Raw genomic sequence first — 23,767 nt, 5'->3', positions numbered from 1 at the left:
ACCCGCCAACAAGAACCTCCACGTGCCGAACTTTGTGCGTGTGTGTGTGTCTCAGTGAATATTTTATTACGAGAGGTTAGCAACCATCCAGAGAAAAACCCCGCTAACAAAAGAAGCAATGCGCTATTAAATGTATTGCGGACAATGTGGAATGACTAGGATTCGTGTAAAAAGCTCCGTCTAACGGTCACTATCTCCTTCAATAAAAATAAAACTTGAAAATGTCGAGGATGTGCGTCCTCTGGCACCGCCCGGAACGAAATGAAAAGGCAATCGGACAGAATTGAAGCCGCTTCTTTGATCTTCCATTACAGTCTTGATATGTACATCGTCGCCATTAATCGGCATTGATAGACGCATCGATGTGACAATTACAACAGGCTTTTCAATATCACCATTCCTTCTTCGCGATGCTATTGGCGTGCCCGTTGTAACCATCAAACTAGGAGCTGGATTCTTTTCTCGCTATCAAGTGGGTGTCATTGAGTCAGTTTCTAATAACAAAGTTGGGCTCTTGAGTATAGGAGGAAACATCGAATCGCAATATGAAGCCACGTAATATTCTTTTAATATCTTTCGTCGATTGTGGTGATGTTCCCAAGCTTTTTACGGATATGGCCTTGTGAGCGCTCGGAGGAGATCCGTGCGATTATGGTGCAACTAACAAGTCGCAAGTCGACTTTCATGTCACCGTATTTGCAGGGCAAACGAAGATGTGTTGTTCTCAGAAAAACTTGAGATAATCAACGGCATCTCTTGTTTGTTGGGTTTGCCTTTTGTTCGCCGTTAGTGGGCATCGGCAAGTCGTATTACACTTCAACATCCATGAAATTTGAGCGTCTCATTATTTTATTCGGCAAAGGCGCATTTATTCATTTGTTTTATTGCCTTTTGGTAGGAATACGTTGGCGGCCACCAAATGGCCAGTTGAATTCTTTTTATTTTATACTTTGATGGGTCCACAAAATTCGATTTTTCTTATTCTTATTTTTTTTTTTTTTGGGGGGTTTCTACGAGTAGACTCGGGTCTGTCTGATCGAAGTCGTTTGCGGATGGCAGCTGACTAGATTTATAGCGCGTAGGGCGAACGGCTGCGGAATAGCAGAATGGGTTAGCCGGGGAAAAAAAAGAAGAAGAAGGACGACGACTTTTGGGCCTGTGGAATGATGGTTCTTTCCCCGACCACTCGTATGTGCGTCCATCTTCTCCTTTCGCAGTCGGCTCCTTCAACGAACATGAAAAATGTCAACCTCTCTGACGTGCCTGAAGCACTAAAAAAAGGGACCGTTTCTAGGCAGTTGTATCGGTTTTAAAGATCAAATTCGAGTCATACTCGGCTTTCAACTTTCGGCGACTCGTATGAGAAAAAACGAGAAAACAATACGCGATGGCATCTGAGCTGGCCATAATCAAAAACACTTGTAAATCTGGAGTGCCACGTCCCGTTAGAATAGCCTTCACCAAGTCTCCATTTGTCAGTCTCTCACCCTCTTGTCTTTTTGTTCACCAAACAGGAAGTCTATGGTGACACCGATCTGCCATTTTGCTCTCAGTTAGCCAGCAATCAATTAGAAAATCGACTTTGGAAATGTTTCTCTTTACAGCGTCTAATGTCGAGCTACGGTACCTCCTTTTTTGAAATCCTCCCTCCATCCAAAATGGTGTGATGATAAAAAAAGAATGGCGCTTGCTATAACAGATCGATTCTGTAGTAAATTGTATTATGTAAGAAATGAAACGCCTCGCTTGTTGCTGACGTCCGAGTGACGCAATTGAAAGCTGGTCATGGGAAACCGAGCACCATTTCATTGTTTCCCAACTTGAGCTTGTCCGCTGGTTTCTCGCCAGAGTAAGCAAGAAAAACTGAGGTTTTTTTGTTTTTCTCTTTCTAATTTTTTCTTTCTCACCTGTGTTGTAACTGGCGTCGTACACTCGCTCAGCTTGAGCAAAACATATATCATTTCGGTAATCTGGCACCTCAGCTACGATTTGTTTTTTATAGCAAACAAACTGTCGAGAGAGGCGGTGATGTTATGTAACAAACGTAAACAAAGTGTGGCAATCTGAACAAGAAATTGTGTGTCCACAGGGGGCTTATGCTCTGTAAACTCCAAGTTTCAGACGCCCACATAGAAACATCATTCACCTGCTAAACTCGACTTGTTGCTCCATCAATCCAAGCAGTGCTAGGAATCGTTCTCTTGTCGTCTGCTCACTGTTTGAGCTTGGCGGTGAAGTCAAACCTTTATTTTATTAAGTTGGTTTGCGCTCATATCTTTGGAACTGTAAGAAGCATTTACTTTTATCTTATCTTTATTCTTCCTTTTTTTCACGTTTTCTCTATATTGTCTCAGGTCGTGTACGTGCTTGTATTTTCCTAAATGTTGTCGTAGTGTCACGTTAGAACGAAACCAAGCAATAAACAGTCGGTGCGAAAGATGAAAGGGAAACCCAACTCTTACAGTTGGAGACACCCAACTCACAATTAGTGTACGAGCGAGAAATCCTCGTTTTTTGTTTTTTAGGTTGCGATTATGAATGTATTGTTATCAAGCGGAGCGGGAGTGCAAACATAGGAGAAGTGAACGAAGCACGAGAAGATGATAGTTGAAGAAAAAACAAAAAAAAGGACCACCTTCGCAGCGAAAGAAGTCAGTCATGCAAAAGGGCTGAAAAAGTTTTGTTAGTTCATTATCTGGAAAGGAGATCGTGTTCCAGTACCAAAGCCCCGGGAAGAAAAGAACGTAGCCCAATGGGGGAAGAAAAAAAGAGAGAGAGATTGTAAGAAAACAGAATCTGAGAAGTGAAAGAGAATGGAAAGGAAAACGAAGAAAGAAAATAAAAAAAAAAACCTCTCCAAGAAGAGAAGGAGATGGAGAGTCAAGGCCGGTTGAACTCGACGTAATGACGGGACTTTCTTTTGGCCCCAATTGAGGGTGATGACGGTGTACGTCGTATTGCGTGCTGTCGTTCGTCTTCGTCAGCATTCGGGGTAAACGACACGTCAGAGTAACGATCCGGGAAATCGGTACATGCTGGACGAAAACAAAGCTCAGCTTGCTGGACAAGAACAGCGATAGAACCGTGACGAGTGATGTCGCATCCTATTCTGTAGTTCTTCTTAATACCACAATATCGTCTGCTACATGCCGTAATGAGAACACGAGAGCAATTCACATTTTCTTTGCCATCTTTATAGTCTTTTGAATGCTCTCAGTAGATTAGAAACGGGAGGCCGATTTGAAAATGCAGAGCCGACGCCTGATTTTCTTATTATCTGGCTGATGTCGTTTGTTGTGAATAACGTCAACCTTTGTCGGTCGTGATCATCGTGCTTCGGGTAATAGCACGGCAGAAGCAATAAACGGAAAATTTCGTTCCACCTTTGCATCAGCCGAGCGCAACTATTCAACGAGAATGGAAGTCAAAAGAGCTAGAAACGATCGATGTTGATGTGGTGCTAGAGTTGTATAAGATTCTTAGCCGTCGATCACGCGCTCATTGTTGGCTTTTCTTTTATCTCACTTCTCATCAAAAGACGCCCGTCTCGCTCTTAATGATCCTCACACTTGGTCCCTCTTTCACTGAAGAGCTCACGTGTTACATTGTAAAAGGCAGGTCTCTTTACACAACTCGGTTTTTGTGTACGGCCGATTCTAGTCTGTTAACATCAGAAACGATGATGTTGTACAGTAGCGAAAATTCCAATTATCCGGTCTGTCGTGATGGACTGTCGTTGGCGAATGCGCTGTCGCCAGGGCATAATGAATCATAGTCAAGCGTTCCTATTTTGATGAACAAATTGTTGTGCTCCTTCCGTTTGGTCGTTTGTTTTTGTTTTCGATCGGCCTTTCACATTTGTTTTACGTCTCTCAAGATAAATAAAATTTGGCATCTTACCATGCATCTGCGTTTCAGTCTTGTAGCATCACGAGCAGCAGCTGAAAAAAAATTCTTGTGGGACACTGCGTGATTGCTAATATTAGACCTTCACAAATGGATTTCTGAAAATATCCAGAATATTTACTTACTTCTCGTTGGCCGTCAAGAATTGCCAACCACGAAGGCACTCTGAAAGTCCACGTGCGGCCAGAAAATCGGTGGATGGCTGTTCTTCTTCCCATTTTTAATTCACGCTGCGATCTCTCTACATTTTATGGCGTTGCTCCAATCTCATTACGAATTCATGACTGTGCTAGCCAAGAAAGTTGTCGAAGTCGTAGTCGTGTGGAATGGAGAAGTTTGCAAACTCTTTTAAGAAATGAAATACAAGTCGCGATGCCAGTCGTTAGTCATTTCGTTCTAGAGAACTTTATGAACTTTGTGTATCTCTTTCAAGCAGGAACAGCAGCTTCACGTGGTGGGGAGGATTCTTCGCGAGGGACGTCCGAGCTGACGAAAGGGAATTCGGGTGATCATCACGTTGGTTATTCGCATCCTGCCACTCCGTCGACGCCGGCGCCAGCGGGGACTAACCTTCAGAATTCAGCAGCAGGCTCTTATTCATCCTTTTGTGGGATCACAGGATCCACTGGATCATCCGCACTGGCTCCGGCAGCGCCTTCCGCTGGCGGGGGTCCTATCGCCGGTCCGGCTAGTTACCGCGATCATAACGAACAACAGTCCAGCGGCGAATGGGACCTGAAAAAATGGAACGAAGAACGCGAACGAGACCGAGAAACGTGGATCAACGATCCGGAATGGCTCCGCGTCGAGTCGTGGATCGACGAACATCCCAATTTTTGTCTCGACTATTTTCTCAGGTTAGTCGCAAACGCGTTTGTTTTTTGTTTTTTTCCCTTTATATCTTATCTTTCTCTTTGGAGATTGATTTGGTGGTCAGTTCAAGTTTTACAAATGAGATTGTCTCCGGAACAAGAAAGAATGGTATATTTACAATTGGTCTTTGTGTTGACACACGGCCTGATTGAATAACACGGACGACAGCAACTTTTTCGTGTCGATCACGTCTCTGTCTCTCTCTGTGTGTGTATGTGTGGTGACCCGCTTCTGTTCGCTCGCCCTTGTACATCCTTGTCGCGTACACAATTCTTTTGCTGCCCGTCTTCTGCAACTACAGCGACACTGGAGCCAAGTAGACAGTCCTGATGGTTGTTATATGTTCCTTTTTTTCTCTCGGTCAGTCGGTCGATTGGTAGCCGATGGTCGATGGAAAGGAAATGTGTACTTATGCCAGACACGGTCGCCTGTCATGACGTGGGTTCTTACATCCGTACGTTATCTGCTTGTTTATCTGCTGATGCGACAAAAGTTATTTCTCTTCTTGCTCTATCTAGCATTTATTCTATTTATTTACTTGTTTTTTTTTTGTGTTGATTTTTGCCATTGAACGTTTCCGTAAGTAGCTCACCGGTAAATCCGCCTTCCGCACGAACCCCTTTTTCTCTTTATTTTTGATGGAAAAAGGGAAGAAAATGAAAAAGAAATGAGAAATCAAACGGGAACTTCTTTTCATGTTCGGTGTACTTCGATTACGGCAGCGCTTGCCTACGTTGCAGAATTTGTAAAAGGACGAACGGCGCATTTCCAGCTCACGCAATCGAACCTTTCGTCGTCATGAAAGTGTTTTGTACAATTCATCACTGCCTCGCGATGATATCAGAAGAAAAAAAAAAAGAGAAAATGTAAATGCGTCAGAGCTGCGGAAAAAAGTTGAAAATGAGATTGGCAACTTGTTGTACTGAATTTCGCAATCTGGTCTGAGTTATTCAGCCTGCGGCCGAGAGAGTAAAAACTTGTTGCCGTCAATCAACCGTCTAATGTTGAACATTATTTTGTCATGTTTTGATATTACGTCGAGACGGTGTTCCCTCTTGCAGTCCCTTTGCGAATTGAAGTAGTTCATGTACTTCAGACAAGTCTGATTTGAATCAACTGGAATTTCAGGCGACACGAGAAACAAATTATAAACGAACGGCGTAGCAACTCGAAGGCTGTCTTTGTTTTTTGTTTGTTTCTTCCAGATTGGTCCGTCAATTCTTAATATCATTGTAGATATTTGATTATACCCCTACCGATTGGTTGCGAATGGCAAATTCTATTTGCAGAATTCATTTGTTGTTTCTTTTTTCCACGGCCTGATCAATAATAGGTCGGCTTCAGAGGACGAGAAATAACGATCGATTCACATGCACTTCCGGTTCACCTTGGAATAATGCAACGATATTTGAGTGCCGTGCTAAATTATTTGCATCCACCTGTTCTTTTTTTTTTTTCTTTTTCTCTGTTCCCTACACAGCCGGAAGTTGAGCACAGGTAGTAGCTCCGTGTAAACGTCACAACAAACTTCGTTTATAAAATAAACTTGCTCCGAGCAGAATTTTTTCCACGAAGACAGCGACGAAAATATTCGTTGGCAGTTGTTTTTCTATAACGAAAACTAAATATTATCCTAAAAGATTTCTCCCTGAAACGATAATCAGCCACTACGGAGGAGATGTCTGCATGTTTATCGCGCGTTTCTGTTGTCTCGCTGACGGATTTATCGTGAATTATTTCTTCGCTCCTTTGGCAGCATTGCCCTTGGCAATTGGAAATCAGTGACATGGTGTCCAATTGCAGAAAATAAATTCCTGTAGACCCAACAGCCTTTCACCAAGGATATAACAACGAAGCTGCTCTGCGACTACAACATTCTTCCGTGTTTTTTCTGTTTTGTTCTTTCGACAAAAGGCAACGATTTTTCAATATCTGCCTTTCAATTCCAATGATTCGTCTTCTGCGTTCAACCGTTTGTTTCGTTCCAAACGCCTATCGACAGCTGATTTTTAATATCTCAAACATATTTGCAGGAAAGCTACTCGGCAGATGGTCGATGCTTGGCTGGTGTCACACTCGCTGCCAAGCGGAGGCGCTGGAGCCGCGTCCGGAGGATCTACCGAAACGGAATCTGGCTCTTCGACGAGTGGTCAGCAACAGCAGCCGGGACTGGGCAGCAGTGGAAAAACTAGTTCTGGGATGGCGACACCCGTTCGCAAGATCTCGGCCCACGAATTTGAGCGCGGCGGTCTGCTCCGACCGCTAATTAGCAACGTTGACGGAACGCTGACATTCATCAGCCCGTCGACCAGCGAAGAGACACACGCCCTCATCAACCACAGCATTAAACCGTTCCGGCGGAATCGCAACGAGCTCAAATCGCTCGATGAGAAAGAGCTCATTTTCGAACTCGTCAAAGATATTTGTAACGATCTGGACGTACGCAGTCTCTGCCACAAAATCCTGCAGGTAAAATAAGAAATCAGAGAAGCTAACAAACACCTAAAAAGCAACGACGATTGTTATGTTTGGCACCATCGTTCTAGCGGGATATTTGAATCTATCGTGTGCGTTTATCCCGCCAATATCAAATCATTGCCAGCTCCTTGATGTTTTAGTTTCAAAGACGCTGAAATGTACGCATTTTAACGATGCGTTTAACGAGCGTGTGTGACAGTATCTATTTCTTGTTGATTTCTAACATGTTTTTGGCTTTTGAAACGTTTTGTTTAGCAAATGCTGCGCTATTCAAGTTTACTGTGATAATAATCTAATGTTGTGTTTTGTCTTTATTTCTAACTCCTCTCTCGGCGACGAACAGAATGTGAGCATCCTGACAAAAGCGGATCGATGTTCGCTGTTCCTAGTGCAAGGAGAGCGCGGTTCCGAGTCGCGCTGCCTCGTTTCCAAACTTTTCGACGTGTGCTCGCAATCCACTCTGAAGGAGATGGAGAAGAAGGAAGAAATTCGTATCCCTTGGGGCTCCGGTATTGTCGGTTATGTAGCGCAAAGCGGCGAGCCAGTCAACATACCTGATGCATACAAAGTATGCTTCTTTGAAATTCATTTTTTTTTTTTTAGTATTTATTGCATTTATTGTGTTTGCCTTTTGTGCTGAGCCTAGTTTTCGATGAAGAATAATTTAACTCCTTTAATCGGATATTATCTAGGACGAACGGTTCAATCACGATGTGGATGTGATGACCGGCTATCACACACGCTCAATGCTCTGCCTGCCCATCAAAGACTCGAATAACGAAGTCATTGGAGTCGCACAGGTCATCAACAAACAGGGTGATAACGAAGCCACGTTCACGGTTCACGATAGTCGGGTGTTCGCCGGCTATCTCCAGTTCTGCGGCATTGGTCTCAAGAACGCGCAACTCTACGAGCGCAGCCAATTAGAAATTAAGCGCAATCAGGTACTACGATGACGGCAATGATGATCACGATGCAATCGCCAACCAGAGAGAGATTTTTATGAGCTTCTATAAATCTTGGACGCTTTATCTTTTGTATTTTCGGTGTGCGTGCCCTCAAGCTTCTAACGTGACTTGCTTTACCTTATTTGGTCTAAACATTGTACTAGAATCGTGTGGATATGCGTCATTGTTTCCATTGTAAATGTCGTTGATCCAAAGTGCTTCAAGGAAAGTAGCAGCTTGTAAAGTTTTAATTGACCTTAAACTATTTAGAAAAGGGCGTGTCCCTGTTATTAGGCCATAAACATGGGGACGTTCGGTTGCACGGCTCATCAAGTTTTATAGCAAACCCTACACCTGGATTTATTTGTGTTAAACTTAATTCCCTCTCTATTATTTTTCTATTGTTCTTGTGCAATGGCAGGTTTTATTGGATTTAGCTCGCATGATCTTCGAGGAACAAAGTACGCTCGAGATCATGGTCTACCGCATCTTAACACACACGCAATCACTGATTCAGTGTCAGCGTTGCCAGGTATAAATATCGATCGGGACTTGCCTTTTCATCAAGAACTGGCCGTGGCCCTAACTTTTAGCTCATCCTAATCCTGCCCTGTTCTATTTCCTCATTATCATTTGCCTTTGCCCAATTAGGTATTACTAGTCCACGAGGCATCGAAAGGAACTTTCTCGCGTGTATTCGATTTCGAAGCCAGCGATCTAAGCGGAGAGGACCCCGAGGGTTCTGGAACTAGGTAATTAATATTTGACTGCTCAGCTACATATTGGCTAGAAACTGCCTATAGGCGATCTCAAAAGTAAGCCCTTTTTGTCAGAAAAATCTTGAACTTTTTCTTTTTAAAAGTTTCCTCGTTTCAAGTTTCCTTTTTCTTTGATACTTTGTTCATTCGCAAATAATTGTAGTTCTTTTTTCCCCCCTCTTTCCCGCTTTGATGATTGCCACTCTTTTTTTTTTTTTCGTTTCTTCCCTTCTAGTCCAAAGGAGAGTCGATTCCCGATTAACGTGGGCATCACCAGCTACGTCGCAACTACCGCAGAGGTACAGCATTTAAAGAGAAACGAATACGTGAGGAACAGGTTCGAGTGAACTTTGATTGGCTATCATTTTTTTTAAATCACTAGACAGTGAACATCATCGACGCCTACCTGGATCCGCGTTTCGATCCTTCGGTCGACGATGGGACGGACTTTGTCCACAAGACGGTCTTGTGCATGCCAATCAAGAATTCCGAAGGTTGCATCATCGGCGTCATTCAGGTAAAATTAAATTAAAAAACAAAAAACAAAAAACAAATGACTGCAATTGTCAGAAACGTAATCGGACTTTTCTTCCACAGTTAGTCAACAAATTCAACAACTTGCCTTTCACCAAAAACGATGAGAACTTTGTCGAAGCTTTCTCCATCTTTTGCGGCATGGGCATCAACAACACCAACATGTAATTTGGTTTGCGTCTTTCTCTCTTTTGCTTTATTTCCCCTTTTCTGTTTTTACGATTGTGTGGCGTGTCGGATTTTATCGTCACGTAACCGTTATGACTTAATTCGTCAGGTACGAGAAAGCCATTGTGGCCATGGCCAAACAACGCGTCACGCTGGAGGTGTTGAGTTACCACGCTACCGCGCCAGCTGAAGATGCCACCAAGTTGAAGGTAAAAACAATCAAACTGGCTTGACGTGGTCCTTGGAACGTTTGCCTCAATGAAATGTGTGCTCGTTCTCCAAGTGCGCACCATTACTAACAAACCAAAGTCTGAAGAGCGCAAACACGACAAAAGTCGGTTCTTCTCGTCTTTGTTCGTGGTGATTTGTGGCCATGGAAACACGAACTTAGTTCCCATCTAGTCTAAGATTTCTTGGAAGTTCAGTCTTCAAAACAAAGTCGTAAAAAAAAGGCAAATTCTGTACGCTATCACTTGTCAATTTGATGCCTTTCTCTTTGTCTGTACCACTGTGAAAGTCCTGTTCAAAACTTTAAACCCAGACGGCCATTATTGCCTTTGCGGGTGAGTCGTTTGGTGATCGAACGTTCTTAAAGTTATGTCAAAAGATAGGCAAACGCGTGATATTGCTGGCGGAGTTTGCCGTCTTGCCTTATTATTTGCCCGGCTCGTTTTTTTTTGTTTTGTTTGTGTACGTGCGCAGTTTCGTTTGATTGTTTTGATTGTCTCGCTATTGCAGAAAGCCATCGTCCCGTCTGCCAAAGCGTACCGGCTGCACGACTACCGTTTCAATGATTTCAGTCTGGAGGACGAAGAGACGTTGAAGGTACGTTTACGACTTCATTCCAACAACTTTCAAGAAATCTTATCATATCGATCGAGGTTCTTTTTTTTTATTTCTGTATTTTCATGTTCTGACACTTTGCTTTTTTTTTTTTTCTTTCTAGGCCTGTCTACGAATGTTTCTCGATTTGGACTTGATCGGTAGGTTTCACATCGATTACGAAGTGCTTTGTCGATGGTTGTTGAGCGTCAAAAAGAACTACCGCAACGTGACGTACCATAATTGGAGGCACGCTTTTAACGTAGCTCAAATGATGTTCGCCATCGTGACGGTAACATTTTGGTTTCCTACTTTTTTCTTTTTTTTTCTTGTTTTTTTTTTTATATGCGAGTGCGTGTTTCCTAACCAATGGATCGACCAAATGGGATGTTTTTATTATTACAGGGCACGCAATGGTGGAAAGTTCTAGGCGAAATCGAAGTTCTTTCGCTCATTATGGCTTGTCTGTGTCATGATCTTGATCACAGAGGAACCAATAATTCCTTTCAAGTCAAGTATGTAGCTAGTAAATCGGTTTTCTTGCGCAAAAATTGTCATTGAAATATTTGACTGTTTTTAGAGCGTCCTCACCTCTGGCGCAATTGTACACGACGTCGACGATGGAGCGACACCACTTCGATCAATGTCTCATGATTTTAAGCAGCCAAGTAATCCACTCGAGTCATTTATACGTGTACCTAATTTGCAATTTCAATTCTCGTTTGCCTTTCATCATCCAGGGTTGCCAAATATTGAGCAACGTCACTTCTGACGAATATACGAAGATCATCAAAGTACTCGAGGAAGCCATCCTATCTACCGACTTGGCTGTTTATTTCGGGTGCGTGCACACATTATTACCTTCCGGTTACTTTCACGATTCCGACGCATGACGTCACTAGCGACAGTTACTTGTCAACTGCTTTTCTCGTAGTCGTGTAATCCCACCGAAATTTCCGGCTAGAAACCTATAAATAGGAAGAGGCGAGACCGAACTCTATTCCATCTTTATGTTGACGGTAGCAGAAGTGGTGGAGTCGTATCTTGGCAACGTCGCCGCCTTACTTTGCATACAACAACAAACATGTTTTGGATGAAGATTTCCAAACAGCGACAGCCTTTCCAACTGCGCGCATTCAAATTAAATCGTCTTTCCTTTGCCCAGCCATTCGGCGTGGGATGATGTTCCCCTTTTCAATCCCCGATCTGACTGTGAACGTGACATAACAACGAACAATCAACAGCTTTTAAACATTGTTCTTTATCTGTACAGAAAACGCGGAGCGTTCTTCCAACTGGTTGCTACCCGATCGTACGACTGGTGGCAGGAAAGCCATCGGGAGCTATTGCGTGGCATGATGATGACCGCATGTGACGTTGCTGCCATCACCAAACCGTGGGAAGTACAGTGGAAAGTGGCTGATTTGGTAGCCAACGAGTTCTTCGAACAGGGAGACATCGAGCGCAGGGAGCTCAAAATCACCCCGATTGTAAGAGAATTTCTGCCCGTCATTACATCTTTAATTTAGCTGTGTGATTGCGTGATTGTTTCATTCCTAGGATATGATGAATCGTGAAAAGAAAGATCAGCTACCCGCTATGCAAGTCGGATTTATCGATTCTATTTGCCTACCAGTCTACGACGTAAGCCTCTTTTCCAGTTGAGATCATTTGCCCTTCTTTTATTCTAACTCATTTGATCCGCACTGATTTTGCCAGGCGTTTTCCGCGGTCGATGAGAAGCTTACCCCTTTACTGGATGGAGTTCATTCGAATCGAAAGAGCTGGCAGTTGCTGGCTGATTCCTATAATAAGCGACTGCAGGATCAAAAGGAAGCGATGCAAGAGCAAAAAAGGAAACTGGATCATCAACAATCAGCGACGCAACAGCCGCCACAGCAACGCAATGGCCAAATCAGCCCTGTGGAAGCTTGATGGGGAAAAAAAAAAAATTAACCAAGAAAATGACTTGCTGCCAAACAAAAAACAAAAACAAAAAATTCGAAAAAAAAAAAATGTTTTTTGCCTGCCCCTTATGAATTGTAAAAAAAAAAAAAGATGAAAAAAAAAGAATAACTTACAAACAATCGATCATCACTGGCACAACGGGTATTGGGATAAAAGAAGCGTCTCGTTTACTCGCCGAGTCAAAATTGTACATATGCGTACTGTATTTCTATCGGCTGGCACAAATGATACTTGTTCGTCAACGTCTAGACGGAAGTGATGGACTGTTCCGTTATTTTTGTTTCGCTTTCCTGTCCCCTCTTTATTGGACAAGGACTCGATGGTTTATGGTACTATGGGGCAAACAAGAAATATCTAAAGTTTACATATATATATATATATTGAATTAGAAAACAAAAACAAATGAAATAAGGAAATTGGGTCTTTCATCCCGTCTTTTAACTGGACAACTTATGACGGGCGAAAAAGAAAAAGGCCAACATGTTGCTACCCATTCCCGTACCCTTACTTTATTTTCATTTGTTCGTCGCGCATTCGTATTTCCTATTGCAATGCATGTGTTATATTTGAAAAAATCCCCCTCACAACAATACAGGAAACAAAACGTGAAGGTCTACACATATGTTCCGTTTGAAAATAAAATGACAAGTTCTTGTGTGTTACATCTCATATGCTGCACATCACCAATTGTCGTTTGTTTTTAGTTTTTTTATTTCTCCGAATCTTACGTCTTTTCTGTTAAACTCCATCCCCCCTTCCTTTTCTCGTATTTATGAATCAGCACAAATGTGTCAGCATATGGGTGTCAGATTTGTTCTCACGACATTTTTCCATTTTTCGTGCCCACGCACCCGAAAACAACGGCGAAAAACAAAAAAGGATGCATAGAAATTCGCGCATATTATCGACCCTTCCCACCCATCCGGTCTCCCTAATTGATGGTTTGTTATATACCGATGAAGGAAATGCCAAGTACAAGTTTTTAAAATCCCCAAATGAGGAAAAATTAAACGATTTATTTGTCCAGCCAGGATTCGCTCGATACAACGGCTGAATTGGTGCAACAAATTTTGCCCGTAGAGCTACAGGATTGCCGGTACGAGTTCTCAAACAGATCACGATGGAAAATGTCAAGAAGTAAAACAACCAACGAACCGATTCGTGTAAAATCAAATACAGGGAATTTCAGCAGAAGAGAAGGTTGCATTATCAACGGAAAATAAAAAGAAAATCATGAACGCATTAGATTACAATTGAAAAATATGTATATAGAAAGAAGATGGCAAAACATGATTTGTTAAATGTCGATAATATTAAAAAACATATAGAAGAATATAAACACCAACAGTGCTGTCCATATTTCCTTTTTCATTTCTTTGGGTCTCCATTTAAAAGCAAACGCTTGACAGTGACTGTTTTGACATCAATTGAGATCAGGTAATGGATGCCAAAGTTGAATATGTTCCCTCGGTCGAGCAAACATTTCGTTCCTGGAACATAAAGGCAAAATCAACAAATTATTTTTCGGAATTTCTACGGAACGCCATTTGACCCACTTGTTTATTGACAAACCCTGTTCCGGTTCTATAGCTTAACATTTAATTTTGTAATTCAAAGAAATCCTACTGCCATCCGGTGACCATCTACGTTCCAGAACTTGAAACCGAATTTTTGAAACAGAACGGAATCAAAATGGTTTTAGCGTAACAACTTTGAACTCGAATAACTCAAAAAGTATAGGTTTCACAGAAAAATGAAGTCGATTTTTGTGATTCTCGTTTGATTTTGAATCGAAATGATGTATTTTAAACTATATTTAGAATTTAGCCAAAAATGAAAAAGTGGGAAGGGTTATAGCCTTCCCACTTTTGCGAAAATCCGCAAAAAATGACATCTCTTAGAATTCAATGAAAATCACACGTTATACTCAAAATTGCACGCTGATTTCAGATAACACATTAGTTTTCCCTTTTTTTGTATAGTTATTTTTAAAAAACGCACTCAAAGTGGTTTTTAGCGCTAGACTACCACGTTAAAATCAAATAACTAAAAAAGTATAAGTCTAACGAAAAACAAACTTGATTGTCATGATTCTCATTAAATTCAGCATTTTGATCATGTAACTTTTAGTAATATCTAGCTTTTGAAACAAAACAAAACAAAAATCGAAAAGTCGGCCTTATTTTGTAAGGCTTATTTTTTAAAATCTCAAATTCGCTCGAAAAATTAAACTCTTGGAATTCGCTAAAAATTGCACGTTGTGATCAAAATTAAACGCAAAAAAAAATATCAGTTTTCTCATCAAACCAACTGTTTTTGAAATAAATTGGTCCAACGGATTGCTGGCGCGCCAGCACTGTCGCTCCATTTTCTACATTTATTTTAAAAACTATAAGCTTCACGTTAAAAATAACTTGTGGATTGTGATCCTCGTTTGATTCTGTATGGAGATGATGTATTTTAAACTACATCTAGAATTTAGCGAAAAATGAAAAAGTGGGAAGGGTATAGCCTTCCCACTTTTGCGAAAATCCGCAAAAAATGACATCTCTTAGAATTCAATGAAAATCACACGTTATACTCAAAATTACACGCTGATTTCAGTTAACACATTAGTTTCCCATTTTTTGTATAGTTATTGAAAAAAACGCACTCAAAGTGGTTTTTAGCGCTAGACTACCACGTTAAAAATCAAATAACTAAAAAAGTATAAATCTAACGGAAAAACAAACTTGATTGTCGTGATTCTTATTAAATTCTGGATCTTTATCATGTAACTTTTTATTAATATCTAGTTTTTGAAACAACACAAAACAAAAATCGAAAAGTCGGCCTTATTTTGTAGAGCTTATTTTTTAAAATCTAAAAATTTTATTCAAAAAATTACCTCTTGAAATTCACAAAATATTGTACGTTGTGATCAAAATTAAACGCACTGAAAAAATACTAGTTTTCTCATCAAATCAACTGTTTTTGAAATAAATTGGTCCAACGCATTGCTGGCGCGCCAGCACTGTCACTCCATTTTCTAAATTTATTTCAAAAACTATAAGCTTCACGTTAAAAATAACTTGCTTATTGTGATTGTGGTTAAATTATAAATCGAAATCATGTATTTTAAACTATATCTAGAATTTGGCGAAAAATGAAAAAGTGGGAAGGGTATAGCCTTCCCACTTTTGCGAAAATCCGCAAAAAATGACATCTCTTAGAATTCAATGAAAATCCCACGTTATATTCAAAATTGCACGGTGATTTCAGATAACACATTAGATTTCCCATTATTTGTATAGTTATTGAAAAATCCGCACTCAAAGTGGTTTATTGCACTAGACCACGTTAAATTCAAATAACTAGAAAAGGGTAAGTCTAACGGAAAAACATACTTGATTGTCGTGTTCTCATTAATTTCTGGATCTTAATCATGTATATTTAAAGTAATATCTAGCTTTTGAAACAAAACAACAACAAAAATGGAAAAGTAGGGCTTATTTTTTAACCCCCGACTTTTCTGCAAAAAAATTCTTTGCTTCGAACTCGATGTAACTTTCCAGTTTTATCATCAAATGAATCGCCGATAATGAATATAATATATTAGTGTTGCCCTTTATTGTGTAATTTTGTAATAAAACGGGGTCAAAAGGGCAACCCCTTTGAATCTCAATACCTCATAAACCATAAATACCAGGTGCCTTTTATAAGGCACATATAGTTGGTTACATTATTATTATTTATTAGCTATAACTACTTGGAAGATAGATTGTCACTGGTGATTTTGCATGATCTCCATAAAATTACGCAAATAAATGATAAACCAGAACACAAAGGTCGTCTATACATAAATAAAAACGTGGGTCAAACGGTGTTTCTTAGATTTCAACGTTTAATTTAAAAATAAATGGCTCACCAATGGGCCATTCCTCGGCCACGGGCAAACATGAAAGATCCGAGTACCAAACGTCCCAGAATACGATCTAAAACGTGCGGAAAACCGCCAAGAATGTCATATGGTTACTACTTTCCATTGTTTTAGCTATTCGATTAACCGGTTCACTGAAATTACCTTTGTTGTCCGGTTGGTGGATAGCTAAAACTATGTTGGTTGTGTCGACGTTAGTTGCCTCCAGTCGAAAATGAAAGCTCTCGTTATAACAAGGATCTGCCGAACTTTTTTTTCGTTTAAAACAAAAAATGTGGTGAATTTTAAATTCCTTCTAGTTACTGAATTTCAAATATTAATACCGTCGGATAATTCCCGTCCGCTTTGTTTTGACGGCTCGCGTTTGATTAAACAGAGTCAATCGGACATAACTGTCAGGTACCGCTGTGTTAGGAGCCTACAGACAAAAAAAAAATGTCAGCCAGTAGTTAAAAAAAAAACACAGTCAACATTTAAAAACAAAAGAAAGCATCGCTTTTATTCAATTTACCCGGATGTTTCTGGCCTGCAAGATCGTGACAGTGAAGCGGTCAGCAGACGGATGGTAACAAAGTGAGATGTGCATTTCGCCCGGTGATCCAACGGACGATGGATCTTTACTGATGTCTTGCGTTATTATTTGCTGTCAAAAGAAAATCTAATTAGATAAACTCTGAGTCAGCTCATGCAATAGAAATATGACTATACGTTACAACTCCCCATCTCTTCCCAATTGAAAAGGTCACGTGTTCGATCGATCAATCGATTATAGGATAGCCAGGGCTCGACTGTCCTGTACTTAATGAACACCCTTCTAACTACTATCAAGCAAATGAATAACGCACGTAACGATCGCTGTCTGCACTAAAACACGCCCTGACTCTGTACACGGACTGCTTCCAAATTCCAGGTTGGAAGCGAACACTACTCCTATTGGGTGATTGGCTGACTGTCAGAAGGGCGTCTAACGTGAACGGTCTGTTAATATTTGCACACGTTCAAATATATCAAAGGGCATTGTTGAATACAGTCCCACTATTGACTTGCAGCCCTGTAGGAGCAACACAGAAATGCCTAGTTAAGACGTTTGAACTGGTGTAAAAAAACAAAATCTTCCTTAAGGCACAGGAGCCAATTTGACCTTCACATGTACGATATTTGCGTCGCCCTTGCGCGCGCTTGATTTTTCTTTGCCATCGGCAGCAGATTCGATCGGTCGGCGGTACTTGGCAACCTCCTAGCATCTTTTTCGCATCAGCGAGACGGTGTCCCTTCTTTACTCGGTGATCTGTTCTTAACAGCCGGTAACCCAGCAACGATAAAGGTTGTGCTCAATCCTGGATAACTTTTTTTGTGTGGAAAAGCATTGCTCTTGAAAAGATAAGGGAAAAAAACTACCAAACCTTTATCATATGCCGCAACCACCGTTACTTATGCCTCTAGATCTGACATCTCCTCTACGATCGCATCCTCCCCGGAGTATTTCTTTTCCAGTTGTCTACGTACTCCCCGCCCCAGAAAAAACGGCGATCCCTTTTTGCGTATTTATAGAAGAGGGGACGCACGAGAAAGAATGACGTCGTATTGCCAACAAATCTTATTTACTACGCCGTTGTACAAACGAATACAAATTATTAGCGCGGAACAGAGATTTTACCTCGACAGACAACACAGCCCCAAGATTATGAGGGGCTCGTTTGGCTTCTGCCGTCATGGATCACGTTCCATTTTCAAACACTTGCTAATCGATGCGAAAAAATCAAAATAAGGGAAATTCTTATCAGCTACCAATGTCCTCAGAGTACCTAGAACCCTTTCAACACAAAAGGCGAGCGAGTCTGATTGAACCACTGCCTGTTACCCGGTTACAGGGTACACGGAATAAAATGTCACTATTATCTATAGACATGGTTTTGTTAAACACTAAACAAATGGCGCAATAGTGACGGCATAGGACCTTTTAAATCGATGCGAATGGCTCAAAGAATCTTGTGTCGATAAAGTTAGGTATGGAAAAAGAGAAGTTTGTGCTCTTACTTGGCTAATGAAAAAGAAAAGTGACAACTACGGTGTATACTCTATAAGCTTGTAAATCCTGATGCCTGTACGAAAGCGAAAAAAATATATATATCCGTTAAGGCCATCAATCCAGCCATACCATTGCCGGGCCAAAAGTTTGGCCCAGTCCTGTGCGTGAGGTTCGTTGCTCTTTTTTCTCTTTTTATCGACAATAGTACACGTAAACTTTTTTTTTTTCTTTTCTTCTTTTATCCGTGTGTAGCTCAATATTGTCGGTTACTCAAAGCGAAATGTTGGTATTGTTCGGTATTGTTGGATTGAGCAGAAAAGTAAATGACGTGTTTTCTGTCGTTTCGTATTGTTTTATGTATCCCCAAAAGGTAAGGCTGTGTTAGTAATTCTTGTCGTCTTTACGACGTACTTGGTTACCAAATTTATATTCCTGGCAACGCAATAAAATTTGGCCCATTTTCTATTATTAGATCTTTAAGCTTCTCTCTCACGAAACTATAAAGAAGATTCTGTTTTTCTATTAAATCCGACTTCTCCTAGCATTGTCATGTCACAAAACTTTGACGTTAGGGTACGCTTTATGTTGTCAAATTGCAACTAAAATCAATTGACAAAAGAAAAGGAAGAAGGAAAAGAATAAATAAATCAAGAGAGTGATGAGATCCATAGAGACTTGTAGGTGGGTCTTCCATTACACGCGTTATATCGAAGATGAAAGACAAACTAGGGATTTTAAAAATAAATCAAGAGACGAGTATAAGAGGGAAGGACGTTTGCAGCTAAAGAGGGCAAGTTAATTACGAAACTTGGTCCAAAAGGAATCACGAGGTCTTCTGCCCTTTTTGTTTCTAATCCAATCACAGTGCAATTTCATCCCCACCCTTTACTGCGTTGGATTCATCGAATCAGAATCAAATGGAAGCGAAAGAAAACTAAATATCGGAGCAATGCTACATCTTCCTGTTCTATTTATGGCAAGTTCACGAGGGTGGCTGGCTCACAGTGAAAAAAAACAAAAACAAACGTGGAAATGCATCTGCAGTTTTGCGAATACCATTAGGACGTAAAATCTCTAGATATCGTTCGGAAAACATCTGGTAACGATGGAGACTGTACCAAAAAGACGCTGCACAGCAACAGCCAATAGATATAACGAAGGCAGGAGACGTTGATCCGTATTAGCCATGTACGGCCATGTAAATATATCTGTACGTCGTATCGTCCGTACGTTTCAGTTGATTAGGTAAATACCTGTTTGCCATCTTCGATGGAAATGTGTTTCAAGGAACACAGCAAATGTCCGATGACCTGCCGCTTGCGGAGTCGTCCATTGTCGATGACGGTGAATTTAATGGTCTGTTCCTGAAGCTCTTTGTGGGAAACCTTTTGGAAAATTGAACAATTCGATAAGATACTTCTAATACATCACATAAATTTAGTGAAGAAATATGAACACATAATTTTTTTTTACAGTATCGCTTTATTGATTAACTATAGACAACTCTGCTTGACAGTTCTTAAAGGAAAAATGCTAGGACGAGAAAGCAAAATATTCAAAAAGGAAAAGGCGCAATCTGGCGAGAACAGAGAACTAAACGAAAAGGCGTCCCTTGCATCTTCCATCGGGATGCTATCAACAAATGTTTTCATTTCTCCGTTTAAATTCTTTGCAACCTTCATTTGAATTTTTTTTTCCCCCGCTAAGCTTTGCATGCCGTTCCATAACGGTTCGTTAGTCCTTTAACTTAATCTATAGAACTTCAGGGAATTATGATTTAACTATGCCACATGCATTTGGTTTGTTTTCATGCGAATCCAAGGTTCGTGTTGCTTGGTGGTTATAATTATTACGGTGTGATAAGGTTAAAGTTTAGAGGGGTGGACCAACTTACGCAGAAACCGAATACTTCGTTAAAAACTGGATTGCATGTTTTTCGCTGAATACTCGACTGGTGATATCGCCGTTCGCCAGGCAGTAACGCCACTCTGTCAAAATTGGAAAACAAACATGACAAATGCATCACGCACGTGAATTATCCGAAATCAATAACAGAGCCTGCCGTCCTAAAACACTTACGCCAGTGAGCGTTTATTACGAACATAATATAAGTCTTAATACCAACTCCAACACAAAAATGTGATTCTGTTAGAACAAAAGGTAAGTATCCCTTTTGCCCCAAGTATTTTTTATCAAGACCATAACGAACTTATACCACTCTAAGTGTTCCTGTAAAGTACATTGTAGAATGTATTTACAAACAGAAGAGGTAAATTATAAGAGAAAAAAATTTTCGAATGAAATGGTATGACTGTGCGGGCAATAGGAAGACGTAAGCAGGCATTCCAAATCCCCCCCTGTTTAACAAATCATTCGCGTGTCTAAAGGCTGTCTTCAAACGAGTGTGGTAGGAAGCAAATCAAAGCACACAAGGAATACCTGACGAGAGGATCGCACGCGTTGGTCGAGTCTTTATCGCGGCTCGGCAAGTTGTGAATGCGGATGAGATTGATTAGCAATTTCTCCTGCTCCGAGTCGTAACTAATGCTGAACCAGAAGCGACCGAGGTGACCTTCGGGGTAATTGTTTGTATCTTCTTCTGGAATCAGCGGACTCTTGTATAGATCCGGATTAAGAGCGCCAATGTTCGAAGTTACACCTGTAAGCAAAATATAAAAAAAAATTAATAATCCATCCAGCCAATGACGGCATTCGTGTTACACACATAGTTGCAATACTCTGAGGGCTATTCCTGGCCTGGTGTCGATCAATAGGCGCATGCCCTCTTATATTCTGTTATTACTTTCTAGGAAGAATAACAAAAGAGCTTTCTTTGTCTGTGATGTTGCTTGCATTTTTCTATTTCATGTATAGACACACTGTGGACGCCGCTAATGAAGCCGACGCCTTTGGCATGTTATCGACCACAAAGTAGCTACTCGAACTTGTGCAATGATTTATTCTATTTTCTTAATCGCAATAAGCGCCTATTTCACACACAAAATTGTCTTCATCTTTTACCTGATAATATTGGAGAATTGCGGCTAGAAGTAGTCGGAGGGGACACTTCTTTTGCAGGTGATGGCGTGCGTGATCGTGCCGGACTCGGACTTCGTTCTCGGAAGAAGTTAAAAAGCTATTGAACGTCCAGAAAATGAAGAATGCGAACATAACAGTTTTACTGTTAAAATTTTACAGGAAGTTTATCAATGTTTACCGACGGCAGAGGTGACAGACACGGTGAGTGTGCAGGCGATGGGGAATAGTTCGGAATGGGTGACGAGGGTGCCGAACAATGCAACAGGATGGAGGGCGAAAGAAGCGGCGAGGAGGTGCCGTCAACCCGTCCAGGGAAAAGTAACGCAGTTGAGAAACGTCTTTGGCGAACGTTGTTGCCAATATGAGCGTCGCTCGGCGACAGCGATGGTCCGTTCTTTGTTGGTATATCCAGCGTCTGGTTTGCGCGTCGTGACCGAGGCGGCGTGCACGAGAAAGCTCCCGGTGGTAAGGTAAATTCAATCTCTTTCGATCTACAAGTAGGATATCGTTTACACTGGAGTGCAGCATTGTTTTCTTTGCAAACAACTCCAAGACAACGCGGGTGGGAAACATTAGACTTCATTATTCTACGCTGTAGAGAAGGCAAATGGTTTCACGACGCATTAGTTTATTTGAAGTGCATAAAACGTGAGCAAAACATCAGTCCGAGCTTCCTCTGCTGATGGGGACTGGAACTCGTAACATTGAAAGTAATGAGAATAGTTTAAAGGGTTGCTTTTCTGCTGAGTGTTCCTTATTATCTCATTGCTGGCTTAGAAAAGGAAGATTATTATCAGCAGCTAATGAGACGGATTGTATCTTTTTTCTTATTCTTTCAGACGAAACTCGTAGGGAACAATTTCATGAGCTTAAAAAAAAAGGGAGGAAAAAGAAATGCGGCAAACCTCTGTGGATCGATTGCTGATATACTAGCCAGCCGCTGGTAGAAAGCGTCAGCTTTTGATGTCTCGCATAATGGGGAAGAGAGACGAAATTGACTTAAATATAAATATACCGTAGCAGACCTTGTGCGTATAAAGCATCCAGAAAGTAGATAAGCAGCTCGAGACAACAAAATAAAAAAAAACCCGAAAGTTGCACAGAACAACTTGCGGAACGGAACAAATGATCTCGAACAGAGACTATCAAGATGGAATTTCGATGTATCCCAAAGGAAAAAGAAATCGTTTACCAAAAGTGAGGACTAAAGACCAACAAAAATTTAAAAAAAAAAAAGAGGAAAAGAAATAGCAGTAAAGCGTCCTTCGGGGAAAGGCGGATTGCACGATTGCATAAGCTCTCGCCAACAAAAAGAACACGTTCGAATACCTATCAAACTACTAGTTGTCATTGAAAGCGATCGTTTAAAGGCTTTTTTTTTTAAAGGCACTTATCCTTTTGGGAAGTTTAGCAATGAAAACTTGATAAAGTAAACTTACCCGACTGGTAGAATAACTCGTTGTTCATACTTTTGGGTGCCCAGGGACTTGGCCATGGCTTTTCACTGTGTAAAGCTTCGATGACTGGTGTTTTGTTTTTTCTTTTTCTGCAAGTGTTAGATAGTCCAGCTCCAAGCCAAAGAAGAAAACGGAAGGGAACGAACGTTAAGGCGATGGACAACGCTGACAAGTAACTACACCCCTCAACCTGGAGCGTAAGGGATTTTGTTTTCTCCAGTGCCAACGACAACGGTCGCATTTTTCTTTTCATTTTAGTTACCCCTGGCCCTTCTACCTGCCAAACCGAGACATGCGCACACCACACCACCTGTTTGCAAGTCTTACCTCGTCTGGGGTTGCCTTGGTGAGTAGTGATCGCAGACCCCGTATACCCATCGATGCTCATTTGGCCTTATTGGTTAACTATAGACCTTGAAACCCCACGACAACATCGTTCCATGCCAGCCTTTTGTTACTTGTTAGTATTAATTCGTTAGCATATCCTTACCTTTTACTCCCTGGATTCGTGGAATCAATCTTGTCGTCAAGTTTGCTATTCAGAAATGGGTTCTAACAGCAGTTCTCCTATCGACAGATGATGCGGAATCGCAGGTTTGCAACGTTGCTCACCGTGTTTGATAAGGCGTCGTAAATGTCCTAAAAAGATGGTTGAGAAAATAAAGGAAAGCTACCAGCTTTGTTAAACTTTTTACAAGTTTCTCCTCCCTATACGATCGACAAAGGAGATCTAGAAACTTGGCAACATTCAAAACAACGATTAAAATTTGACTTTCGATCCTGATGAAATCCGATAACCTGATGTCCAGCGATGCATAGAATATCTTGCAACATCGAAATTTTCCGCCAATTTGCACTAGCAATTTGCA

General features: G+C 41.0%; 2 protein-coding genes across 13 annotated transcripts in view; one reads left to right on the top strand and one right to left on the bottom strand.

Moving 5' to 3' along the window:
- LOC116916387 (dual 3',5'-cyclic-AMP and -GMP phosphodiesterase 11) overlaps positions 1–13,450 on the top strand; it is a 36,034-nt gene extending 22,584 nt beyond the window's left edge. For 4 of the 11 annotated variants that reach the window (XM_045169455.1, XM_045169452.1, XM_045169454.1 and 1 more), the window contains exons 3-20: positions 4,340–4,763; positions 6,813–7,248; positions 7,601–7,825; positions 7,950–8,201; positions 8,626–8,736; positions 8,856–8,956; positions 9,198–9,261; positions 9,345–9,479; positions 9,560–9,660; positions 9,774–9,873; positions 10,403–10,489; positions 10,611–10,778; positions 10,892–11,001; positions 11,067–11,154; positions 11,227–11,327; positions 11,760–11,976; positions 12,047–12,130; positions 12,206–13,450. In XM_045169455.1, the coding sequence (XP_045025390.1) occupies positions 4,340–4,763; positions 6,813–7,248; positions 7,601–7,825; positions 7,950–8,201; positions 8,626–8,736; positions 8,856–8,956; positions 9,198–9,261; positions 9,345–9,479; positions 9,560–9,660; positions 9,774–9,873; positions 10,403–10,489; positions 10,611–10,778; positions 10,892–11,001; positions 11,067–11,154; positions 11,227–11,327; positions 11,760–11,976; positions 12,047–12,130; positions 12,206–12,421 (3,020 nt within the window). In that variant the 3' untranslated portion in view covers positions 12,422–13,450. Of the gene's footprint in view, positions 1–4,339; positions 4,764–6,812; positions 7,249–7,600; positions 7,826–7,949; positions 8,202–8,625; positions 8,737–8,855; positions 8,957–9,197; positions 9,262–9,344; positions 9,480–9,559; positions 9,661–9,773; positions 9,874–10,402; positions 10,490–10,610; positions 10,779–10,891; positions 11,002–11,066; positions 11,155–11,226; positions 11,328–11,420; positions 11,740–11,759; positions 11,977–12,046; positions 12,131–12,205 lie in introns of those variants that run through there. The other 7 variants (XM_045169458.1, XM_045169457.1, XM_045169459.1 and 4 more) reach the window with 4 other exon arrangements.
- On the bottom strand, positions 13,434–23,659 carry LOC116916394 (synaptotagmin-15-like). Of its 2 annotated transcripts, XM_032921643.2 has the most exons (11): positions 22,881–23,659; positions 21,620–21,932; positions 21,424–21,538; positions 20,842–21,061; positions 20,297–20,390; positions 19,656–19,787; positions 16,885–17,016; positions 16,697–16,791; positions 16,518–16,621; positions 16,362–16,428; positions 13,434–13,944 (listed from the first exon to the last, which is right to left on the bottom strand). In XM_032921643.2, the coding sequence occupies exons 1-11, from the start codon at positions 22,934–22,936 to the stop codon at positions 13,878–13,880; spliced, it is 1,395 nt and encodes a 464-aa protein (XP_032777534.2). In that variant the 5' UTR covers positions 22,937–23,659; the 3' UTR covers positions 13,434–13,877. The 2 variants fall into 2 exon arrangements, with proteins under 2 accessions (XP_032777534.2, XP_032777533.2); XM_032921642.2 differs by having other exon boundaries at positions 21,620–23,659.
- Positions 23,660–23,767: the final 108 nt, after the last annotated feature.

The sequence above is a fragment of the Daphnia magna genome, linkage group LG2 (assembly GCF_020631705.1).
Source record: "Daphnia magna isolate NIES linkage group LG2, ASM2063170v1.1, whole genome shotgun sequence".
Lineage (NCBI taxonomy): Eukaryota > Metazoa > Arthropoda > Branchiopoda > Diplostraca > Daphniidae > Daphnia > Daphnia magna.
The sequence above is the reverse complement of the archived record's forward strand: the minus strand, read 5'-3'. Positions and strand labels throughout refer to the sequence as shown.